The following is a 20,882-nucleotide window of genomic DNA, read 5'->3' as shown; positions in this document are numbered from 1 at the left end:
CAGCGGGTCAAAGTAACCTCGGCCTGTCGCCAAACCTTCACCCCGTGGTCGGACCTAGCCTTTCTTCGGGCAGGAGTACCCTCAGAACAGGTCTCCAGGCATGCTGTGGTGCACACAGATGCCTCCACCACCGGCTGGGGGGGGGGGCACGTACAATGGGCAGGCAGTGTCGGGGGTTTGGACGGGCCCTCAGCTACACTGGCAAATCAACTGCCTAGAGCTGCTAGCAGTACGCCTTGCCTTGAACCGTCTCAAACGGCGCCTTCGAGACAAACACGTGCTGGTCCGTACGGACAACACTGCGACTGTTGCGTACATCAACCGACAAGATGGTCTACGCTCCCGTCGCATGTCGCAGCTCGCCTGTTCTCTCTTCCTCTGAAGTCAGAAGCATCTGAGGTTGCTTTGTGCCATTCATATTCCGGGTTTACTCAACCGTGCAGCCAACGAGCTCTCACGAGCTGCGCTTCCCGGAGAGTGGAGACTCCATCCCCAGACGGTCCAGCTGATTTGGAGACGTTTCGGGGAAGCTCAGGTAGACCTGTTTGCTTCTCCGGAGACGTCCCACTGCCAGTTGTTTTACTCCCTGACCGAGGGTACTCTCGGCACGGACGCCCTGGCATGCAGCTGGCCGTGGGGTCTGCGCAAATATGCGTTTCCCCCAGTGAGCCTTCTCACACAGACATTGTGCAAGGTCAGGGAGGACGAGGAGCAGGTCCTGCTAGTAGCACCCTACTGGCCCACACGGACCTGGTTCTCGGAACTAATGCTCCTCGTGACAGCCCCTCCCTGGCAGATTCCTCTGAGGAAGGATCTACTGACTCAGAGACGGGGCACTCTGTGGCATCCGCGTCCAGACCTCTGGAAACTACATGTCTGGTCCCTGGACGGGATGCGGAGGTTCTAGGTGGTCTACCCCAAGGAGTGGTAGACACCATTACATCGGCGAGAGCTGTATCCACGAGACACGCTTACGCCTTGTGTGTAACCTGTGGAACCTGTTCGTCGTATGGGCTATCTCTCAAAATGAGGACCCCCCGAAGATTACCAAGCTCAGGGCGTGCCCTGCCCGCTCAGGTTGTGAGCTCACTCAACTAGAAGTGTTGCATCCTCCTGGTCGCTGGCTCGCGGCGCCTCGCTATCTGACATCTGTAGAGCTGCGGGCTGGGCGACCCCCAACACGTTCGCTAGGTTTTATAGCCTTCGTGTAGAGCCAGTCTCCTCCTGTGTTCTCACCTCAAACGGGTAGAAACACAGAGTGACACTGGCTTGGGTTGGCTTGCTATCTTCTCCAGAGTGTCCATACAGTTAACCCTGTCAAATTCCTCCTTCCCCGGCTCCTGACGTGGCGGAACGTCTAGGCGCCAGGCCCTCTCTCGATGAATCCTTCAGAACCGATAGAAGGCTCGGGACACATGAGAGACTTAAGTGAATCCCATATATCTTCCACGGTAACCCACATAGGCCGTGTTTCCCCGGTACACCATCTACCATCATCACGAGGGTTCAATCATCTCCAATCTTCCGACTGAGAGGGAACGTCTCGGTTATGTATGTAACGAACGGAGACATCACGTCCCATTGCCTCAGCTGCTGTACCACCGCTGTGCGGCCGGCCCAGCTCGGCTCCTCAGCGAAAACCTGTCTATGCATTGCACCAGCTGCCTATTTATGCTCACGCTGTGATCAGCGACAGCTGGATGCAATCATGCATGCCAATGTGCATTGGCTCGTTTAGTTTACACACGAAGAGGATTGGTCTCTGTAAGCGATATCCCAATTCGTCGGCCTCCGACGTGACGTCTCTGTTCCCTCCTTCAGGGAACGAGGGTTACAAACGTAACCGAGACATTATGCATGTGTGAAAGAAGTGACTTGACTAAATTAATAAATAACTAAGTTTACAAGAATATTTCAGATGTGGTATTTAAAATGTTCAGACAGAGCAAGACAAGATGAGCATTTGAAAAGTATATAAAATGAAAAGAAAAAAAAAAAAACCTAAAAAAATTATTGTTTCACTAGATAAGACCCTTCTTCCTCAGCTGGGATTGTTTACAACCACATTTGAGATCATTTGAAGCTGCATTTAAACTACATTTTAAAAGCTCGGGGCACCATAGAAGTCCACTATATTGAGAAAAATCCTGAAATTCTGTCCTCAAAAAACATAATTCTTTACGACTGAAAAAAGAAAGATATTAACATCTTGGGTGACAAGGGTGTGAGTACATTATCTGTCAGTTTTTGTTCTTAAAGTGAGCTTCTCCTTTTAAGTTTGTTTTTCTTACTTCTTTGGCAAATCATTGTTTTCTTGATTTAAGCACAAGCCTTACTAAATTTAGTTGGATTTATGCTTAAACCAAGAAGAAAACTATTTACCATTAATGTATGAAAAATAATTTCATTATTAATTATGATATAATGAACTGAAAGGGAATTTAAAAGTTTTAATATGTAAATCTGATATTATCGATATATTAATATATAATTGACACGTTTAGACAATAATGAGAATTTAAATGAATGTCATTTTAAAATTTAGTCGGATTTATGCTTAAAAAACTGTTTATCAGTAATATATAAAAAATAAGTCTTAATTAAAATAATATTAAATTAAATAAAGTAGATAAATTCACATTTAATTAAATTCAAATTTAATTACATTACAATTATATTTAATTTATGTCTTAATATGTAATTATTTTTCTCAACTATCATCTTGTTATGAAGGATTATTATAGGGAAGATATTTGTATTGCAAATTATTCTAAAAATACCGACTGACAGAGTGATTTTTGCAGTGTACTTCAAGCTGGATTTCTATATTTTTACTATAAGCCTCCCACACTGAAGCTTCATTTCCAGAGAGCAGAGAGCATGCCCAGTACTTTCACACCTGATCTAGTCCATCTGTCTGTGCAGGCAGGACCTGACCAGAGCAAGCCCAGACATCTCAGCAGCCATTGCATTAGCCAACACCACACACACACACACACACACACACACACACACACACACACACACACACACACACACACACACACACACACACACTCACTCACTCACTCTCTCTTACCAGAAACGCCGCCGTATGTAGTTCTAGCGCCTCTGCCAATCCCAGGCCAGGGTGTGGCGTCAGCTTTGAGAGCCATCAGTCCGGATACAGTGTTGGTGGCTGTGACTCCATCTGCCCCGCCTACAAACAACCACAGAGGCTCTTACAAAAGCCTGAACCAGTCACACTGTGTTCATGAACACAGTTACATTGAGATGCTGTTCCAGTAATAACAAAACATAGAAATACAGTGGTGTTGTTAATCCTGCCAAAACATTCAGAATAGCTTTACCAGGTCTTTATTTATAAAATGCATGCATAAATACATTTTGATGCTAAAGTGTATAGATGTGATCCTGTTAAGCAGGAGCAACTCAAGATTTATAAAAAAACACGAACTGACTTGAAAATATTCATATACATATGCCAAGTGACAAGCACCGATACACCAGTATGTGCTAATTTAATTTTCAAATGATTTTTAGTTATGCATGTGTGAAAGAAGTAACTAAATGAATAAATAAGTAAGTTTACAAGAATATTTCAGATGTGGTATTTGAAATGTAGTTTTGATTGATTTATGTGTCATGTAAAGTATCAGAAAGTGTCAGAATATATAATATGTATTCACTTTTTTATTATGTATCTGTATGTGTCCATGAGAGTACAGATATAAAACTATAGAAATAAGTAGTTCTAATGTAATGTAAGACATCAAACACAAATTTGGAGCCAGGAGGATGCTTGTAACATAATGAACATAAATCAATATTCAGCAAATCTTATATTATATTTAAAAAAGGTTACTGGCTTATATTGTACAATTTATCCTTCAACCTCTTGACTTCTATTGTGAAGAACGTGAATGAGAATGAATGATGGGGTTAAATGACTTAAAGTGCAGTGTAATAAATGGCATGAGTGAGCAGAAGAGAAAGTCAGGATGTGCATGAAGAATATACTGATTACCACATCAGTCTGTATACGCATATAGTTGTACATGGAACATATAAACAATAGAAGCTTATTCTTAAAAGCTTTCCTCCATCTGAAAAACATGTGCATGTCATAACTATAATGTCATGGGTAACACTTTACAATAAGGTGTCATTTGTTAACAGTAATGTATTAACTAATATGAACAAACAACAATACATTTACTACACTATTTATCTTTGTTAATGTTAGTTAATAAAAATTCAGTTGTTTATTGTTTGTTTGTGTTAGTTTTAACTAATGTTATACACAACTTGTGATTTTAATAATGCATTAGTAAATGTTGAAATTAACATTAACTAAGCTCAATAAATGCTGTCAAATTACACCCTGGAAAATAAATTATAATAAGTAAATAAATAAATAATAAATTACGCCTATTTTTTTTGAGCTGCATGTACACATAACTCTCACCATTCAGATAAAAAAAATACAATAAAAAAAAATTCTGGAGGATTATTAAAAATTAATCAGTGAAATGCCTGGTTTGGTAAAGTGATCAGCCCCTTGGAGTATACCATTATAAACTTGCTCAGGTGCATGCTTCCAGATTAAACACCAGGCTAACTGCCCCACCGGACATCAATAGTAATGGCGCTGATTATTTCCGAATAAAACGAGCTGTTTATGGAAGATTCCACTGTTAGTAGTGCATGGTACGGCAAATAATTCACCATGGTTGGGAAAGTGCTTTCAAAAAATCTCCAGGCTAAAGTTGTAGAAAGGCACAAGTTAGGAGAAGGCTACAAAAACATTTCAAAGGCTTTAGCTATCCCTCTGAGTACTGTTTAGAGCATCATTAAGAATTGGAAAGAGTATGGCACCACCAGCACATTGCCTAGATCAGGCAGTCCATCCAAAGTGGATGATAGAATTGGATTGATAGAAGCTATCAGGAGGCTAAAGGCAACTTTGAAGGACTTACAAGGCTTTATGGCTGAGTCTGGTCTGTCTGTATAAGTGACATCTATCTCCCAAGCTTTACACAAATCTGGTCGGTATGGCAGCATGGCATGAAAGAAGCCTTTTTCATTTGTGCTATGCAAAAACACATTTGGAAGAGTCTGATACCTTCTGGCAAAAGGTGCTATGGTCTGATGAGACCAAAATGTACCTTTTTGGACTGAACTCCAAGCACTATGTTTGGCGAAAAGCAAACACAGCGCACCACCCAAAACACACCATACTTACTGTGAAGCATGGTGGTGGCAGCATTATGTTGTGGGGTATTTCTCTTCAGCTGGGACTGGGATTGAAGGGAAAATGGATGTACATCCACATTCTTGGGGAAAACATTTGTCCCTCTGCTAGACAGCTGAAGATGGGCAGGTCATTCCAACACCTTCCAACACAACAATGACCCTAAATATACTCCAAAAACAACAACGAAATGACTTATGGACAAGAAGGTGAATGTCCTTGAGTGGCCAAGTCAGAGCCCTGACTTTCAATCCAATCGAAAAATTGTGGATGGATTTGAAGAGAGCAGAACCACAGAATTTGACTGACCTTGAGTGATTCTGCAAGGAAGAATGGGCAAATATTCCCCAATCAAGGTGTGCAAAGCTAGTACAGACATATCCAAAAAGACTGATGGCTAGTTAAAGCAAAAGGTGGCTCTACGAAGTATTTAATCAAGGGGCTGATGACCTTTACAACCCTGTTATTATAGTTTTTTTTTTGTTTTCTATTAATTTGCAGAACTGTTGTTTTTTCTTTGATTGGTTTGATGTTGTAAGACCAAAATTGTAAATAAAGCTGAAAAAGTTATTTGGAATGGGGGTTGATTTCAGGCTGTATGACAAATAACTATTTCAAAGTTATTTGGCACTAAAACACACACACACACACACACTTTTGTATGCATTCCTATTTTAGAAGATATCCTTATCATAATCAACACATTTTTTAAAAATTCACATAAATGTACTCATGACAACATCTACTGTCATATGTTTGTCTGTAGGTGAGGCTGCTCATACCTTCATATGCGGCTGTGGCTATGTCAATGATGTTGGTGACGTTGGGAGTGAGCTTGGCAAAGAAGGGGATGGTGGTGGCCTTTCTGACCCAGCGACAGATGTTCCTCACCAGCTCGGGGTCCTAGAATAATGGGGGATGTAAGTCAAGACTCATTACATGCTTCCTAGATCATAGAAAGAAACTGCTTAAGACTTGTTCTGACATTATTTTTAGACATCCAGGAACTTCTAGCTGTTAATTCATGGTCTCAGAGGCCAAAACTGAAAATGACAAAGAGCAAAAACTGGGACATTTGAGGTGCATTTCGCATTCATCTACGGTCCATTTTAAAACAGCAAGGCTGCCCTAAATATTCACCGAAGACTGGCCACAGAGCACAGAGGCAATGTTCAAAATGTGTTTTCTCTCAGTCTCTCTTCTTTTTTCCTCACTCAAATACAGTCTCTCTCTTTCTGCCGCCCACACACACACACACACCAAGGACTCCAAATGGTTTAGCGATCCCCTCATGAACTCTCTCAGATGTGGCCAGGGAGGAAAACGCTGTTGTGTCTGAACATGTCGTCTGAAACACATCGCTGCCTTCATGTTGCTTTTTCACTTCTGCGGCTGCCTTTTCCCGCTCCCTTCCCCCAGTCTTCTCTTAGTGCCGCTCATTCTGCCTCTCATCTCCCTCTCATTCAGTAGGCAACAAAAAAAATCTATACTGCGTGTGCACCTTTCTGATAGGAATGCAGTCTTATTATGTATGTATTCTCTAGTGTTTGAATTATAAGAAAGCTTCAGGGGACACAATACTTAAAGATCTGCTTTCCAGTACAGGGAGACCAAGGCTAGTTGTCACACAAGGAAAAGTGCTATATCTCAGTAATGTTAAGGTTGCACAGATACTATTTGAACTAAGTTGGACAATGACATAACTGAATCAAAAATGAACTGACTTTAACTGGAAAACTGAGTGTTTACTATTGTCCTATTGCATTATTGACACAATTTTCCTGTTTTCCAGTTACATAAATGTGTTTCTCTAGCAGTGATTTTGTATGTTGGTTCAAAGTACAATACATTTTACATTATATTTTATTATTTTCTTTCCATAATTTAAGGAACAAGTAACCCCCGGTTTCCCATATATCTTATATTCTTTTAAATCCAGTACTGTAAATACACTACCGTTCAATAGTTCGGGGTTGGCCAGATTTTACTTTGTATGTTTTTATGTCTTATTGCTTAACAAGGCTGTGTTTATTTGGTAAAAATACAGTAAAACAGTATTGTCTTGAAATATTATTACAATGTAAAATAACTGTTTTATATTTGAATATATTTTCTATGACAATTTGAGTGGGGTTGGGTTCTACCCTCTCAGCCTGATTGTAGAGATAACTAGAGGGGTTGACTGAAAATAAGGGGTCTTGGCCTCCTCTAAAACAGTTTTCAAACCCTGGATCTTAAAAATGGGTCAGCAGGATGATTTAAGGAAAATGTATATTCCAGACTCAGTGAAGAACAAAGCGGGAACTGGCAAATATAACTTTAATAACAATATAAACATAAACGGTGTAGCCGCCTCACGGCAGAGTCCATTGCATATTTGTATTAGCACTCTGGAAAGCAACAAAGGTTTCTATTTACAATGTGTTTTTGCAGCGTTGAACACTGTAGCAACACATACATGTGTTGAATTCTAGAATGCAATGGCCAATCAGGTGTTTTAGTTTGTAACCCTAACCCTAACTTACTGCTTAAAACGCCAGAGTTTTGTTCAGTCCTGAGTTCAGACCACTCATTATAACAGACAAAGCGTAGACGTGATTTAAATAAGACATTTATGTTGCAGTGTAGATTTTCTGAGATCATGGTAAACTGAAATGAGTGACAGCTTTTCAGTGATTATTAATGGAGCACTTTTTCTTTGTGTGCTTTCTTGGCTATATATACAATGCAATTCAAATTTGAGATCAGTATGACTTTTTAAAGTTTTTTAAAAGAAGTTTCTTATACTCATCAAGGCTGCTTTTATTTGATCAAAAAAAGCAAAAATCTAGAAAAAGCAGTAATATTGTGAAATATTATTTCAATGTAAAATAACTGTTTTCTATGTAAATATATTTTAAAATGTAATTTATTCCTGTGACGCAAAGCTGAATTTTCAGCATCATTACTCCGGTCTTTAGTGTCCATGATCCTTCAGTGTCACATGATCCTTCAGAAATCATTCTAATATGCTTATGTTTAATATTTAGTTGGAACCCGTGATAGTTTTCATTTTTAGAATTCTTTTAATAAATAGAAAGAGTTTTGCCAAAAAGGAGAGGTGGTGATTTAGATAAAAAACTGCTACAGAGAGAATCTTTTTGGATTTTTGAACTCAACAGTCTTTTCCCGAAAGGGATGAATGAAGAGATGAACTATTCATGTTTTCTGTAAGTATTTTTATTCTTTTTTAGAGATAAACATTGTTAACTTTTTTATAAAAATAATTCTGTTTCTACCTGTTCTCTGGGTCTGGGCTGAAGCCCCTCCCATTGCACCTGTTACCTGTTTCCTGATTACCTACTGAGTATTAATTGACTGCATGTCTGGTGTTGATTCATTATGAGCATTGAGAATAGCTGGATGGCTGAAACGTCTGCTCTTGCTCTATTAAAATAATTGTTTCTTTTTGTTAAAGACTTTGTCTAGTTTTTCAGAGTGCGAACCATCTACAGTCTCTTCTATACTTTATTGGTTTTTACGCACCTGGACTTACAATTAGCCTTCATCTGAGCGCAACAATATTTCCTTGCCTTATAAATAAAAAGTTAAAAAGAACAGCATTTATTTAAAGTAGAAATCTTTTGTAACAATATAAACTACTATTTAAAAGTTTATGGTCAGTAAGTTCACAGGTTTCAAAAAGGTTCCAAAAAATATTAAGCAGCACAACTGCTGCCAACACTGATAATAAAAGTAATAAATCAGCATATTAGAATGATTTCTGAAGGATCATGTGACAATGAAGACTAGTGTAATGGCTGATGAAAATTCAGCTTTGCATCACAGGAATAAATTACACTGTAAAATATTATTAAAATAAAATACAATTATTTTAAACTAATAATATTTCATAATATTACTGTTTTGTCTGTATTTTTGATCAAGTAAATCAGCCTCAATGAGCATAAGATAATTCTTTGAAACACATTCAAAATCTTACTGATCCCAAACTTTTGAATGACAGTGTATAATCTAGTTTTATGTTTTTCTTGCTACTAGGAGTACCAACGTGGTGTACATGCTGTAAAGTTTCAGTGACATCCATTTATAAAAGGGAGATTTCCTCTTAAAATCACAATGCTTGACATAACAATGGACTGGACAAAATATGATATGCCAAAATAGATGTGCATGAAGGCTAAAGCACTCTCGCTAATTTCAGAAGAAAATCACCCACAGTGATTTAATTCTGAAACTGGGCCTGAATCTTCCAGAGCTCCTCCATGGACTCAAGACTGATCTATGCCCAGTTGTTGCTCAGTAAAATAACAGTCCACTGTTAGGCACATGTTTATATATATACAGTCAAGCCCGAAATTATTCATACTCCTGGCAAATTCTGACTTAAAGTTACTTTTATTCAACCAGCTATTTTTTTTTTTGACCGGAAATGACAAAGGCTTCTCCCAAAAGATAATAAGATATCCAAAATTATTAATACCCTTTGCAAACTGTCACAGTCTATGGGAAAATCCAAAGTTCTATACCATTCCAAATAGTCCAAGCTGTTCTAAAGCATCCTAATTACCCTGATTCATTTGGAACAGCTGTTTTAATCAACTCAACAGGTGAAAAACAGAAGCTCTCTGCTGTTGGTTTGTGGACAGTCATGGCTAAGAGAAAGGAACTCACTGAGGACCTGCGGCTGCGCATTGTGGCTGCTCACAAGTCAGGAAAGGGCTATAAGACCTAAAGATCTAAATGTTTTGAAGTTCCAGTGGCTACAGTGCAAAGTATTATTAAAAAATACAAGACGTTCCGCACTGTGAAAAATCTCAGAGGATGTGATCATAAGCCAAAAGTGACACCTGTGCTGGCCAGGAGGATAGTGAGAGAGGTAAAAAAAGAATCCAAGGATCACCACCAAGGTCATCCTGATGAATCTGGGCTCTGCTGGTGGTAACATCTCAAGGCAGACAGTCCAACGGACACTGCACAGCGCTGGGTTCCACGGACGCAGACCAAGGAGGACACCACTTCTCCAGATAAGGCACACAAAAGCCTGCTTGGCCTTTGCAAATGCTCATCTGGACAAAGAAGAAGACTTCTGGTCTTCTGTTTTATGGTCAGATGAAACAAAAATTAAATTGTTTGGCCACAATGATGTAGCCTTCATTTGGCATAAAAAAGAAAAGCCTTCAACCCTAAGAATACCATTCCCACCGTCAAACATGGTGGTGGGAACCTAATGTTTTGGGGGTGTTTTTCAGCCGGTGGACCAGGAAACCTAATCACAGTAAACGGCACCATGAAAAAGGAGCAATACATCAAAAATTTAAACAACAACATCAGGCAGTCTGCAGAGAAACTTGGCCTTGGGCACCAGTGGACATTTCAGCACGACAACGACCCGAAACACACAGCAAAAGTGGTGAAGAAATGTTTAGCAGACAAAACATTAACGTTTTGCAGTGTCCTGACTTAAATCCAATTGAGAATCTGTGAAGGGAGCTAAAAATCAGGGTGATGGCAAGGAGACCCTCCAACCTGAAAGAGTTGGAGCTCATCGCTAAAGATGAATGGGTAAAAATACCAGTGGAGACATGCAAAAAGCTGGTCAGCAATTATAGAAAGCGTTTGATTGCTGTAATAGCCAATTATTGAGAAGGGTATGAATAATTTTGGACATGCCACTTTTTTTTCAAATGTAAATAAAAGTTGAGTAATGATTTTTTCCACAATGATGCCTCTTGAACATCGCCTTATTATCTTCTGGGAGATGTCTTTGTCATTTCTAAAAAAAAAAAAAAAAAAAAAAAAAAAAATTGCTGGTTGAATAAAAGTAACTTTTAAGTCAGAATTTGCCAGGGGTATGAATAATTTCGGGCTTGACTGTATGCTTGACTTGATGTACTTATATGTTAAATGGTTTTATAAAGTCCCATCAAATTAAAAAGTTTGAAAACCACTGCTCTAAACCCCTTGTAATTCAATCGCTCGTTCTCCTGTAAGCTGCAGTAATGTGAGCACAACAATTCAGATCTACTAAAACCTCCTGCATTTTTAGTCCCTTGTTAAAGTAACGAAAAAGACCAAATTAAAACATTGAATCGGATACAGCTCAAGCCCCTCAGAACTCTTAAATGAAGGAAAAGAAGCCATCTCTGGCAACATCTGGAGCAGAATAAAGTGTGTTTTACTGTGAAGCCGTATCTCCTCCTCTGTTGGTGCTGTGGTTCTGGAGAGCAATGCGATGGCAGCCCTCCAAATCACTGGCATTCATAATGAATGAGATTTGAATGGCGCGCATCTTGAGAGTAGCGCAAACTGTCATAACTCAGAGATACGGCTGAGATGTGCCAAATGGAAATGTGATGTGCCTCTGTCGTACCAGGCTCCGGGCTCCTCAGACATCTGTTGGAAATGCGATGCTTCGGGGCATTTCTGTTTTCCTCTGAATATGAGCGTGTTTGTTCATAGCATGTGTGGGCCCATAAAACATCTCTTTTTTATGTTTTTTTCTTTCCTTTTTTTGGCGGAAAAGTGTCAGAGTGAGTGAAAGGAAAGGGATGAGCACAAAGCAGCAAACAAAGACATAGAAATGAGGCGCTTTTGAGGAAAAGCCCTATTGTCTAACTTGTTGTAGCCCATCACGTTTGATTGAAACGCAGCTCTCTGTGCCATGCTCTGTAATCGTTGTGCGAGAAACTTTATTGTGAATCTTACCCTCAAGCTATTGTTTCTGTCTTGAGATTCTGCCATCTGAATGCAGAAAACCAGTGAAACCGGTGGACGCTGACACGACACGAGAATGCTTTTCAAGGTGGAGATCTTCAGTCTGAACGAGTTTCGTTTGTGCTGAGGAACATGAGGGGATGATATGTGGTGCATTGGAGGAAAATAGCCACCAGTATGGGCCGTGGGAGGGATGTGGGCAGTGAGCATTTATAACAAGGCTGGCAAACCACACACACATGCATGCACACACACACTAAATCTTGTCAGAGGGTAGCAACCAGAATGTTCTACGGTCTACAGAGAGAAGCTAGAAAAACCCAAAAGACAGAGGCAAACCGTGCAAGCTGTCGGTAGAGACGGGACCCAGGCGCCCCGAGGAATGAAATGCTTGAGCGAGGAGAAAAAAACGGCACCTTTAGGCTCGCAAAAGAGATTGAGAGCACATTAAGATTTCCAGGAGCATAATGGAGCCTGGCCAGCAGATGTCTGCGAGCGCAAGTGTGTGTGTGTGCGTGTCCATCTGTGCGTAGGTCACTGGTGGCGAGGCTAAAACATAGTGGCTAACAGCAGGGAGCGTGGTCAAGGGAAGGTAGAAAAGCATTAGCGGAGCGCTAGGGCCAGAGGCAGGTGCCTGGCCCTAAAACAGATGCTGCTTGTAAGAACTTAATGTCCTCACAGAGGGGAGCTCAGCGGCACTGGGAAGGCCTATGACAGCTTATTAAAGGCCTCTGGCTGACAAGTGTTTGTAAGCTTGGCTTTCAAGGCTCCGAGCTCAGGGCTTGTGCTTCGCCGGTGCTGTGAATGCAGGAAGAGAGGCACCTCTGGCTTAGACGTGTCTGAAACCCTTCCCCTCACAATCCGGGACACTTATGAGGCTCATCAATCTCATGTAGAGGGCATTGAGTCTGAACATGGGATCAATCATTGCACACACGTACTTTGATAACTCTGAAACATGGGCTGACGCACATGAAGGTGCAGTGGAAGGTCAATGAATATGTTAGACTTCTAAGGTGGTAATATATGAAGCTGAGGACTCGAACACATCTGAAACACAGCACAGCAGTGTAAAGTAAGGCACGAGTGCGATATCTTGTCCACCGCAGACAATATCACACATAAGGAGGATCTATAAATATAAATCAAGCTGGGAGGGAAAGTACTTTGTCCTGCAGATTGTGGGATGACTGTTTTCAGCACCACGGACAGCAACTCCTTCAGCACCGGATGCTGTGGTGATTCTCATATTACTGATTCAAAACCGGCTACAGAACTGAAAAAGCAGAAGTATGTGTATCAAAGAATTACTTTGGATAAATAAAAATGTGCCTATCCTGGCTATTTCCTTTCTTTTCTTGTTTATCCGTTTCTTTCCTTTCAGCCCCATCTATTTTATCACCACAATGAATGAGAAAAATTGTGTCACTGACAAAATAATATTTTTTGCAGTATCAATTTAGCTTCTCTGGTGCTGCTAGACATTACAAACTGCACAATTATCAAAAGTCCAAAACAGATATAAAATAATTTTTCATGGTCATGAGAGAAAATATAAGCTACTTACATGTTATAAAGTCAACATAGTAATACTCATATTTTTGTGTGTGTAAAAATGTATTTAATATTATATATTAAAAGTTTGGGATCAAACTGGGATTTTAGTTTTTTCTTAGATAAATTCTTTATTTATCCACTCATTTATTCAATTGTTTCTCTCTCTTTTTTTCTTATTTCTTATTATATATACATATACTTAAAACAATTGTTACACATACACTTCACATTCATACATGTACATCTAACTTAATGGATTTTTACGTGTTGTATTTATGGTATCATCTAAGTATGTTTTGCCTTATGTACTGCTTTAAAAATCAATAGTAAAAAAAGTTTCGGAACATAAATGGTGTTTACGGTTTCCACACAAACTGTTTTTAACATTTATAAGAAAGCTTTTTAACACAGACAAAAATTACACTTAAAAATGAAAATATTATTTTTATACTATTATTGTTTTTACTGTATTTTGGAAGAAATAACTAAATGTAGCCTTAGTGAGCAAGCTTTTCATAAACATTAAAAAATAACCTACATACACAATATATACATATATATACACATATATATATATATATACACACACATATATATATATATATATATATATATATATATATATATATATATATTAGAGAGCGATAACAGTGTTGACTTCATAGCAGGTAAATTATTGAACATTATTGACTTTTATGTTGTCAGATTTAATTTTTCATTAATATTTGAAGGTGTTGACAAAGAGTAGGTATAATATACAATATCTATTATTATTTATTTATTTATTTTTTTAGAATTAAGTTTTTCCTTGTGCCAGGATATAGTAATTAATTATAATTATAGTAATTATATTCTACGGTATAATAATATATTATCATGTAATATAATATCATGTAATATAATACAATATAATATAATATAATATAATATAATTAGGGCTGTCAAATCAATTAATCATGATTAATCACATCCAAAATAAATCTGACAGTCCTAAATATAATATAATATAATATAATATAATATAATATAATATAATATAATATAATATAATATAATATAATATAATATAATATAATATAATATAATATAATATAATATAATATAATAAAGTTCAATTAAGACATTTTAATTAAAGTAATTAAAAAACATTACTGATGTGAGACAAAACAAAGGCACTGATATATTTTAAGATCAGTCAGTGCAATTATCTTTCAGTTGAAACAGCTCAGACTTACATTTTAGTCTGGGACTAGGCTTAATGTCTGTGAAACCGGGGGATAATATAATATGCTATAACAATACATCTATATGAAGTATTGTTATATATTACATTTTGAAAATGTCTACATGAAGTCTAAGGACAAGTGTTTTTTTATTTTATTCTTAGTGTAATCTCATAATTAAAAAATTAAATAAAAAGAAAATCTAATATGGTACATCTGTATTAAGAATGTTCTAGTGATAATACCTGATTAATTAGATGGAGTGGAATTGTTTCTATTTTAAAACAAATAGCAGGAAAATCTAAATATGTTTGGTCCTATGTCTAAAAAAATCTGTGATAAACACATCACAGCCATAGTAACTCAAAGCTGAAGCACAAACATGTTCCATTAATCATAAACAGACTCTAGTACAGAAGAAAATGGAGTTCAGATAAAAAGAAAAAAATCCAGCAATGGCTGAACCGAAACAATGGCTCGCTTAAGATTCCTGAAGTTCTCTCACATTGGCGCTCAGAGAAAGAAACTGTTTAACATTAGCATATTTACATCTTTGCGAGTTGATTTCTGTCTTTGTTAAATGTAAATGAGTTTCCCCTCCGACAGCGCTGTGTCCAGATAGAGCTGCATTAGCCCAGTGTGCCGTACGCTCCAGGGTTCAAAGAGAGGGCCACGCTCCCTGATTAAATACCCAACAGTATGGGGCTGCAATCATACATTTTTGTACCGGTGCACAATTTCCTACTTATTCTCATACAATCAACGAGACCTCCCCCTGTTCCCCACAGTATAAGGGGGAGAGACAGAAACATACAGTTGAGGGGGTAGGGGTGGAGGGGGTGATCCAGACTGAAAGACAGGGAAAAATAAATAGGAAGCAAAACAGAGAGAGACAGACAGACGGAGAAAGCCAGCGAAAGAGAGAGCACAAGAGAGCGTGTGGCAAACAGTGTGATTAAATGATATTGCCTTGCGTTAGTTCACACAGAGGTTAGCTGCCAGGAGGCAGCAGGCTGTGATTAGCTTCATATGTGTGTGTGTGTGTGTGTGTGAGAGAGAGAGAGGTAGCGCAGGGCTCGTTTAGAGCCTCTGCAGGAGCACAATGGCTTTGTGTCCTGTTTGAGGGCGGAAACGGCTCCCGCTTCCCTCACAACCATAACGAAGCTGAACGGAGATGGAGAGGAATAGGGTACCATTATATGCCTCCTGACCTGCTCTGTCCATTTAGTATGCATTTGAATGTCTTGTGAGGCTTATGGGATCTCCAGCTTGGAGCAGAGATGTGGTGGGGAGGGTGGTCTAACTTGTGCCATTTCCAGATTCACCTTCTGTCCCTTTCCCTGTCATACCAAAATTTAAATTTCCAGTTAAGATTTCTGAATTTTCCAAAAAAATCTACTTTTTCCAAGTCGTCCTAGACCAATTTTCACCAAAATTAGCTCAGATCATCTTCAAAGCATTCTGGCAAAAAGTTATTAAAAGCTTTGTGGTATACCAAACTGTTTTCGTAAAGCTTGTTAACGAATTTGACGAAGTTTGTGCAAAAACTTTCCATGAGGCTATATCTCTTCAATGCTTTAACGGATTCTGACCAAACTTGGTATTTGTTATAACAACCATGCCCTGAGGGTTTTAGAAGTTTTGCCACCAAAGGAGGCAAAACTTCACTGGTCAAAGGAGATAAAAAAAATGTACATTTTTGTTTATTACTTCTGAGTCATAATTGATCTCGTTAGATTTGGAGTTGCATTCAGAATCAAATGATAAGTTGAATGCATCCCAAAATTTAAACTGGTACTGGTCAATATTACTTTTTCAAACTTGTCCAAGACGGGTCCAATTTTCACCAGAATTGGCTCACATCATTTTCAAAGCATTCTAACGAAAGTTTTCAAAAACCATAAGGCTACGTTTGCAATGTTTTAGCAGATTCTGACCAAACTTGGTTTGTATTACCTGAGGGCACATGTGTAGTTTTGGCACAGCGCCACCTACTTGCCAAACGATATAAAATATTGCATTTCTGCTTATAACTTCTGACCAGTTTGGCCAAACATCAAAAGATTGGTCTCGGAATGGCATACCATTTCAAACGATATTTTGATATTTTCCTATGATGTCCTTTTTTGGGCATTGGCCATTTTGAGTTTTGTAGCAAAACCCTGCATCAGCAAATGTCTTTAACAGGGGTCTCCAACCCTGCTCCTGGAGAGCTACCATACTACAGAGTTCAGCTTCAACCCTAATCAAACACACCTGAACCAGCTAATCAAGGTATTCAGGGTTACTTAATTACAGGCAGGTGTGACGAGGATTGGAACTGAAGTCTGCAGGAAGGTAGCTCTCCAGGAGCAGGGTTGGAGAACCCTGGTCTTTACTGAGTAATTAAAGACAGCTCCTAAGCTCTTAATTTTACCTCTGGTGTGCTTGTCTTAATAATTATTGCTTGCAGCTATATTTAGTATAGTATTATTGTTTTTCCAGAATACTTTATTTATTTATTTATTGACTGAAATTGCCATGGCTCTTTAAGGTTTTGTTTATGTTCATGTTTTCCCATAGCCCAGTACATACGCGATTTGCCATATACATAAACAGCTTCTTCTCACATTGTTCTTCTGCAAGACGCATGCAGTTCAGTTTATTAACCGCTATAGTGCCAAAAGTTGCGAATGCAGCTTTAATAATAACAACAACAGCAACAATTATTATAATAATATAATTCTCCCATATTGTGCAGCCCTAAAATCAAATTTTATTGAAAAGATCCAATGTAAAAGAAAGGGTTCATTCACGCTCAAAGGAGATCTAGGACATGTGTCAAGATAGTTAGAGAATATTTACTTGAATTTCTGTCTGTTGCACCCAAACGTATCATATAGTCTATTTAAATCGCAGGAACCACTTTTATGGCCTTTACTGAAGCTTAAAAGCTTTGGTCCTTGTTCACTGTAATTGCATGGAAAAAGCTTGGAAAACAGGCTTCAATTTTTCTCATTTTGTGTTTTGCAGAGGAAAGAAAATCACACGGGTCTGGAACAACTTAAGTGTGTGCAAATTATGACAGATTTTTGATTTTTGAAATCAGGAGTGAGTTTTTCAGCAGTGTTTTTTAAAAAGTTATCTTACCTGTCCACAGGCCAGTCCCATACCTCTCTCTCCCATGCCATGAGGACAGGACAGGTTCAGCTCCAGAGCATCAGCTTTAGAGTCCTGTTAAACAAAAACATGATGTAAGACACCATTAACAGAGTCACTTGTGTAACTAAATATGTGCAAGAATAACTGCACTGTAAAATGACATTTACAGAAAAGCAATTTCAAAGCAGAAATACCTTAAGCAAAAGACACATGGTCACTTTATGCATGCTTTACAAGATGCATCTGAGACATAACAATCTGATCACTCAAACAAGCTCAGGAGACACATGCAAGATGAGACTGAGCTACATATGTAAACATCATGCAATCATGGATGAGACACATGGATGCAGCAATCACCAAACTCAAACAATAATTGCCATATTATGTGAAGAGAGCTCTTTTTATAGTAATATATTTCCATATAACTCAAGAAGAATAGATGTGTAATATCCATTTTGCATGTGGCCAAGTCTAAATGTAATGTGCATGTCCAATCAAACTGCAATCCAATCAATCAAGACACATTACATTTCAACAGGCTCTTTAATACTTCATAAACTGTCACAAATGACATACAGTGTATGAATGTCCTTCACTAACAAACCCAATGACAGAAATAAAGATGTAGAAAGTATTTGACCATATAGAAAACAGCTGTGCATCATTTGTTTACAAATGCTGATATTTTGCACCGAAATAAGTGTGTTTTTAATATATTAAGATGTCCAAATGCTTTTTGGGGCCACTCTATGTAAAACAGCCTCCCAGAAGCTGCACAAAGAAAAAAGTCAAATCTATAACAAAAAGAAAAAAACACCCTGAGCACTTCCCAGCATTCAAAAAGCATAAAATGGTGTTCTTAAAATAGACCCAGAAGAACTCTTTGACATGTCAAAGCTGCCACAGAGTCATCTTATAAAAAAGGGAAGCAGAAAAAAGGCAGCACAGGTGGATGGGGAGCGGGTGAGTGAGCGAGGGTGCTGGAAGTGGGAAAGCATTCAACAGGCAATTACGCTCTGGCGGCCGTTCTGAACCGCACTGAAATGGGGAGAGCCAGAACGATTTCTCCGCTACACACCCTACAAACCTGCTGCTTCAGACACACAGCCATGGCTTTCCTAAAACCTGACAGCCATTAGAGAGGAGAGAAAAAAAAGAAAGAGAGGGATAGTAAGTGAGCGAGAGAGAGTGAGAGAGAGAGCGAGCGAGCGATTTGGCTGGGTTTGAGACACAAAATGACAGGCAAGGCAGGCAGGAGACAGAACTGTGCAAATCTACTCCAAGGTGTGCTGGTATAAGGTGCACGAGATTTTATGTGGCCAAAAATATGAGGACATCTGCTTTGTGAACATTTCATTCCACAAATGATGGAGAATAATATGAGGTTGGTCCGTACTGCAATAATACACTCTTCTGGGAAGGGTTTCCAGTAAATGCTGGAATTTGTCAGTGGATGTTACCTTCCTGCATCCACATGAACAGTACTGGGGTCAGAACAGATGCTGGGCGATAAGAATACTGAACGAAGAAAAAAATATATATGTTTAAACAAAACTTAATCCTTTCTCTAACATATATAAAATGTTTATATACACTGCCATTCAAAAATTTGGTATCATTAAGATTTTTGATGTTTTTAAAAAAGTATCTTATGCTCATAAAGGCTGCTTTTATTCGATCAAAAAAAACAAAACAGTAATATTGTGAAATATTATTACAATTTAAACAATGGTGTTCTATTTTAATATACTTTAAAATATAATTTATTCCTGTGATCAAAGCTGAATTTTTATCAGCAATTACTCCAGTCTTCAGTGCCACATGATTCTCATTCTAATACGTTATATTATATTATATTATATTATATATACGTTTTATAGCATTCTAATACATATTTTGATAAAGTACAACATTTATTTAAACATATAATATATCAAATAGAAATCCATCAATACATAAAAAAAACAAAATATATTATAATTGTTTTTCAACGTGTTAAATTGATAAAAAAGTGATAGTAAATATTTATAAAAAATATCACAGGTTCCAAATAAAATATTAAGCAGCATGTTTCCAACTAAATTTTTTAAGATTAATAAAACAGAAAACCGTTACTTTAAATTGTAATAATATTTCACAATATTACAGTTTTTTTCAGTATTTTTGACCAAATAAATGCAGCCTTGGTGAGCCTAAGAGACTTCTTTAAAAGAATTTCGATGACAATATATTTATTTATTTATTTATTGTAGTATTTATATAACAGTTCTTTCTAGTCCTCGAAACTGCCTGAGAGGAGTGCGATATTCTAGTGATAGCAGAACTCCAACCTTTTTACAGTTTGTATTACTCCGCTTGCAGTATTTCCCACAGCGAGTGTCATGGAGGACGCCCAAATCCACCATAAAAGTAATATTGTTTTTGTTTCACAGAATGTAGTTTTAAGAGTTTGTCAGGTGATAATATACTTGTTTAGACTTAAAATATGCGGTTTGTAGATAACATCTGTTTAAAATTTGCTTCAGTGTTTTCGGAGATGTAAACTCTAGCACGTCAACAGACATCGGACTTGTGCCTATGGCCGAATCACAGCCGTGCCAATATACTAGGGGTGTAGTGATAAATCAATTCATGGATCAATACTGCGATTTTCCGAATTGTATCGCGATTTTCTCTCGAATCTATTCTAAGCAAATTTTTTTTTAACAAAAGATGGCGTTCTAGGCTACTTTTTAACCGTGCATTAAAATGCTCACGAAAAAAGAATGCTTGTGTGTTTTAATGCAAGTGGTTTAATGTACTTGCACCTCTGCTTTTATGCTTTAATGATGCAAGATTAATGTAAACAGTCCACTGTGAACACTCTTGTAATGCTTCAATCTTTTCAAACTTAATGAATGATTATTTTATGTTCAAGTGGTGTGTGTAAGGAAATGGAAGCAAGCAGAGTACAGCTGTTTCTAAAACACGCAGTGCCATCTGCTGTT

General features: G+C 38.0%; 1 protein-coding gene across 1 annotated transcript in view; it reads right to left on the bottom strand.

Annotated features, from left to right (window-relative positions):
- dpydb (dihydropyrimidine dehydrogenase b) overlaps nucleotides 1-20,882 on the bottom strand; it is a 212,100-nt gene that overhangs the window by 62,613 nt on the left and 128,605 nt on the right. The window contains exons 16-18 of the mRNA XM_073849425.1: nucleotides 17,881-17,964; nucleotides 6,037-6,157; nucleotides 3,080-3,199 (exon numbers count right to left, since the gene is read on the bottom strand). Of these exons, the coding sequence (XP_073705526.1) occupies nucleotides 3,080-3,199; nucleotides 6,037-6,157; nucleotides 17,881-17,964 (325 nt within the window). The remainder of the gene's footprint in view (nucleotides 1-3,079; nucleotides 3,200-6,036; nucleotides 6,158-17,880; nucleotides 17,965-20,882) is intronic.

Source organism: Garra rufa, chromosome 10, assembly GCF_049309525.1.
Source record: "Garra rufa chromosome 10, GarRuf1.0, whole genome shotgun sequence".
NCBI classification, from domain to species: domain Eukaryota; kingdom Metazoa; phylum Chordata; class Actinopteri; order Cypriniformes; family Cyprinidae; genus Garra; species Garra rufa.
This window is presented reverse-complemented; position numbering and strand designations above follow the sequence as displayed.